Below are 5,593 nucleotides of genomic sequence, written 5' to 3' on the forward strand. Positions count from 1 at the left end.
TGGCTTTAATCTCACTAAATTGGGGGATGCATAAAGGGTTTTATCTGTTTGTTTTCATCCCTTCAAAAATTTCGCACAATTGTTTCTCTTCATATCATTTTCATTATTTCAATTTTCAGTTACATCAGTATTCGAAGGAGAAAAAATGAAGGTAGCAGAGAACTGTGAAATTCCTTGGGACCTGCTTGATATCATCTCCAGGAAACTAGATATTGACGAGCTCTTCGGATTCGCTGGCGTGTGCAAGAGTTGGAGGGAAATTCATAAAATTTATTGGAGAAATTTCATGGCATCCCAAGAACCGTTACTTCTTCAAAAGTCTTCCTATGATAAAAAAATATTTTTCCTTCATGAGCATACATGATCAAAGAGTTTATCACTCAAAGACAATCGATCATTTCTGGAACTTGGCCTATATATATATCTTGTGCTCACATGACACCTCCACACACCGGTCGAGAATTATCCTTGAAGGTGTTGGAAATGTTAAGTGATTGGGGTATAGAGAACAATGTTTTTTCCATCACTTTGGACAATGCCTCTGCAAATGATAGCATGCAAAGATTCTTGAAAGAACACTTAGAATTAATAAATAGCTTGTTATTTAAGGGAAATTTGTTTCATATTCGTTGTTGTGCGCATATTTTGAATCTCATTGTTCAAGATGGATTGAAGGTAGTTAGTGATGCATTGTATAAAATTAGACAAAGTGTTGCTTATGTAAAGGTAACCGAAAGTAGAAGACTACAATTTCATGAATGTGTTAGTAATGTTGGTGAGATCGAAACTACAATTGGATTAAGATCTGATTGTGTTACTAGATGGAACTCCACTTTTATAATGCTCAAAAGTGCGATCAATTATCGTCGTGCCTTTTATAGCTTGAGTTTGCGAGATTCAAATTTCAAGTGTTGTCCTTCAAGTGAAGAGTGGGCAAGATCCGAAATAATGTCTGATCTTTTGAAGCTATTCTACAACATTACTAACTTGATCTTCGGATCTTCTTATCCTCCTTCTAATTTGTACTTTGAAGAAATATGGAGGATTGAGTGTCTTTTGAATTCTATTTGATAAGTAAAGGTTCTTTGATTCAAGACATGGCTAAAAAGATGAGGGAAAAGTTTGACAAGTATTGGAGTGAGTATAATATTATCTTAGCTTTTGGTGCTATTCTTGATCCAACAAAAAAAATCAACTTTTTGAATTTTGCATATACAAAAATTGATGAGAACACTAGTGAACTCAAGTACAAAAAGATTAAGGGTGAGTTGTATGAGCTTTATGCGGAATATGTCAAACACGGGAATTCTCTTAATCCTAACTTTTCACAAGTGGTACCTATTTTTGGAGGAGTAAAGGATTCTTTGGCAACCATGTTATATATTTGAGAAGTAAGTGTACATTATTATTGTTATTTCTTTTGACTGGTTTAATTTTTAAATTTAAATTTTTATCAATTTATATGTTTAACTTGTAGGAATTTGAAGAGCATGAGAGTCAAGCAAGTAACAATACTGGAAAATTTGAACTTGATGCTTATTTAGATGAACAAAGGTTGCCTCCATCGGTTGGTTTTGATATCTTGGCTTATTGGAGAGAAAGGAGTCGTAGATGTCTCAATCTTGCAAGAATGGCATGTGATATATTGAGCATTCCAATAACTATAGTGACTTCCGAATATGCTTTTAGTTTTGGCTCTCGATTTTTAACCAAGTATAGAAGTTCAATGAAAGAGGAATTCATTCAAGCTCTCATGTGCACACGAAGTTGGTTAGATGGTTTTGAAGGTAAACTTGTTAACTTCACCTTTATATTATTAGGATATGTTAGGATATATCTAATGTTCTTTTGTTCAGATATATGTTAGGATATGTTAGGATATAAATAGAGAAATTATTGTTTGAGATATATCTAGAGAAATTAATATTTTTAGGAGATGTAAATAGTGTTCTTGTATTGGAGGTTATCACTTTTTCTTTTCTAAAACCTTATGCTTTTAATTACAATGTTGGAGGCACTATTATTGACAACAACACTAGCAAATATGTATCATTAAAGGTCATCCTACAATATATGTTCATAATCAATAACTAATATAGCTTGAAAAGATAAAAAAACATTATCTTCCTATATATTATGTCCTCCTACAACACGGTTCACCCCTTTTAAGGAAGAAAATCATGAAACCTCTTGTTGATTTTATTTAACAAATTATTTTATTGTTTTGTAGAATTTGATAATGACATTAATGTTAATCATTATGTTGGGTTTGGAAGTGGACAAGCATCCAACACATTTGAGCATTCGAATGCCGTTGAAGAAAACTCAAGTGACATTGTGAGTCGAGTCAAAATTTGAACAAAGTTATTTTGTGTTATCATGAATATTTTGTTATCTTGAATATTTGAAACTTAAAACTTGTTGTATTTTGGATATTTGAATTAAGTCAATGTGTTGTTTTATATTTTAATTGTTAACATATATGGATTATTTAGAAAAACACACACGCACGCACGCACGCACGCACACACACACATATGGGCCCGTATAAGGTATTATATTTTAATTGTTAACCTAATATAAAAGAAAGGAGAATTTTATTTAAATGGGTCCGTTTAGGGCCTGGGTCCGGGTAGCCCGCAGCCCAGCCAGAGCTGGGTCTAGGTAGTAAAATAAGAGCCCATTTAAATATGGGTATTTTGGGCCCGGCCCTGAAAGGCCCGAGGTCCGCATGGGCCAGTCCCTTTAGGACCGAGTATGAAATGAATCTATAAAGAATACTATATTTTTACTTCTAGTTTTTAATTAGTAATAATTTTTTTTAAAAGAAATATTTACAATATAAAAATAAAATAGTTTTTGGGCTAATAAATAATTATTTATTTCGTTGGGTGTTTATATAAAAATTGTAAAGTAGTTAAAGTAATATATGGATCTTTTACTTTAAACTAAAAAAACTTGCTTAACTTATAATAATAGATAATTTATTAATTCACCATGATAGACCAATAAATATAATTTAATATCTTAACCTTCACCTATATATAAACACGATATCCTCGTACAATTTAAATCACAATCCAAACGTGTTGATATCAGAATAAGTAAACATTGTCTTTGATATAAACAATCATTAATTAGTAATGGTTGAACTCTAGGAGCTTTGGATGACTCTATCATGGGAAACAGACATGGAAATAACAACATGCTCATCATTTTCAGACATTCTTGTAATTTCTAATATCTCCATTTTCTTTTTCATTTCTTTGCTTTGCCCCCAAAGTACCGCGTAGAGACCGCAAATAATCACCACTGCTCCAAGCATGCTATGAAATTAATTTCCATAATGTTAATTGTAAATATAATGATGGTTGAAAAACAAACTAAAAAACATGAATTGATAGAAGTTTATCAGGTGAACTGAGATTTATAATATACCTTCCCAAATATAATTTCTCGTTCAATATCAAATAAGAAGCTATAACTACAAGTAAGAGTTGAAAAGGACTGAAAAGAGACGTAAATACAGGGCCCCTCTTCTTTATGCACCAGGCCATAGCGATAACAACTAATCCAGACGCCACAATTCCCTGCATAAATATTCACTCACATTTAAAAACTTCCTTTTACTAAATATTTACTCCATCTGTTCCTATTTATAAACAAAAATTTATTTTTTGTATTCATCGAATAACTAATGTATTATATAGGGGACGTATCATATGAAATTGTCATTTTTATGTGAGAACATGAGAATGAATATGAACCATTATATTTTAAAATAAATAGTAGAGATTATGTGTCATTCTTTTTTCTCTCTCCTCCATCATTTATTTTAATAATGGAGGAGAGAGGAAAAAATTCAATGGTTCATATTCATTCTCGTGTTCTCACATAAAAATGACATTCTCATATGATACGTCTTTTAAATACGTCCAAATATATTAATTATCCAATGTATATAAATTAAAATTTTCTTACAAATAGGACCAGAGAGGTAATACTAAGTTACTACTCACATACCGAAAAAACAACAGTGAAAATCCTGAGGTTGTTCTCTAGCTTCCATTGGCTCCAATCTTTTTCAACTATGAGAGCAATAACAGTTGCTTGAATGGCTCCCATTATGGATATTAAAGCTGCACTTGAGCGAGGACTTGAGTATTCCTCATTCAACTTAGCCTGTGTCATGTAAAAGAGAATGGTAACTACAATCACATAAAACCATTGATGCATATAGACAACTACTTGTGTGTACATCAACGAATGAATGAATAAGCTAACCTGAATAATATACCACATAGAATAAGAGCAACTACTTGCTATTGCACATGAAATACCCAACACTTTTTTATGAAGGTCAGTATGGTGAAATGTCATTTGCTCATTTTGGTTGTGATGTGGATGTAAAAGGTTGATATTGGAAGACAAAATATGAATTTCTACACCTTTAAAAAATATTATCAACATTGCACCACTAAATCCCATTATTGTTCCTATCACTTTCGCCTTTCCTTCCACAACCTTCAAATTGAATTTATCCATTCTATGAAAACCAAAAAGTAAAATATGTTAATGTATTTTATTTTTTAAAAAAATTGTTTTGCAAGACATATTTGTGGTGTATGAAAACTATGTCATTGTTGCTTGAAAAATCTAGTAATAACCAAATAATAGTGAATTATAAAAATTAAAAGAATAATATAAGGCAATTACCCAAAACATATAGCCATGAGGAAGGTAATGGATGGAATTAGGTTAACAACGACCAACATAAATGTTGCTGACGTCAAAGCTAGACCCTCAAGATAAAGATTTAGATACAAACTTCCCCTAAAATATTGCATATCAATGTAAAGTTAGGCATTGATAATATAAATAATTAAAGAGAATACTTGTATAACAACATGTCACATACCCAAACAGTCCACATAGAAATGTCTTAAAAATCACACTCCAAGTAATTTTTTCCCTATTCTTCCTGTAAAAAAGGCCAAATTATTCAAGCTTAGTTGTGTTCATTTTTCTTGTTGAATTTCTAATAATAATAATAATAATAATAATAAAGTGGTAAAAGAAACCTATCATAAATAAGAGCAATTGGGATAGTGAAAGCAGATGCAAAAATGAGGCGATATGCTGCGGCTACTCTCATGCTCATTCCATCATTTATTGCTAGCTTGTATATTATAGCCATCGCTCCAAATGCAATTTGTACAAACACCATTAGCACTTCTGATTTTATCCTCTGCCATATACTACTAATGTCTCTCATCTTCACTATTAATGTTGGTTGTGTTTTATTGAGAAAGTGGCGTTATGCAAAATGTTACTCAAAAACAATACATTTATAAGCTGATTTAACTACTATATTTTTCCATTATATATATATATATATATATATATATATATATATATATATATATATATATATATATATATATATATATATATATATATATATATATATAATATTTATTATATATAATAAATTATGTATATGTTAAGTATATATAATAAATTGTTTGTCAAAAAAAAAGTATATATAATGAATTGTTTGTCAAAAAAAAAGTATATATAATGAATTATGTAT

General features: G+C 30.5%; 2 protein-coding genes across 2 annotated transcripts; one reads left to right on the forward strand and one right to left on the reverse strand.

Moving 5' to 3' along the window:
• The first annotated feature begins 435 nt into the window (after positions 1-435).
• LOC131659914 (zinc finger BED domain-containing protein RICESLEEPER 2-like) lies at positions 436-1,071 on the forward strand. The gene has a single exon (XM_058929028.1). The coding sequence runs from the start codon at positions 436-438 to the stop codon at positions 1,069-1,071; it is 636 nt and encodes a 211-aa protein (XP_058785011.1).
• Positions 1,072-3,154: 2,083 nt separating this feature from the next.
• LOC131659915 (WAT1-related protein At1g25270-like) lies at positions 3,155-5,275 on the reverse strand. The gene is made up of 7 exons (XM_058929029.1): positions 5,082-5,275; positions 4,919-4,981; positions 4,717-4,833; positions 4,285-4,546; positions 4,024-4,182; positions 3,439-3,590; positions 3,155-3,326 (listed from the first exon to the last, which is right to left on the reverse strand). Exons 1-7 carry the CDS (start codon positions 5,273-5,275, stop codon positions 3,155-3,157), a joined length of 1,119 nt encoding a protein of 372 aa, XP_058785012.1.
• Between the last annotated feature and the right edge of the window lie 318 nt (positions 5,276-5,593).

This window comes from Vicia villosa, linkage group LG3 (assembly GCF_029867415.1).
Source record: "Vicia villosa cultivar HV-30 ecotype Madison, WI linkage group LG3, Vvil1.0, whole genome shotgun sequence".
NCBI lineage: Eukaryota > Viridiplantae > Streptophyta > Magnoliopsida > Fabales > Fabaceae > Vicia > Vicia villosa.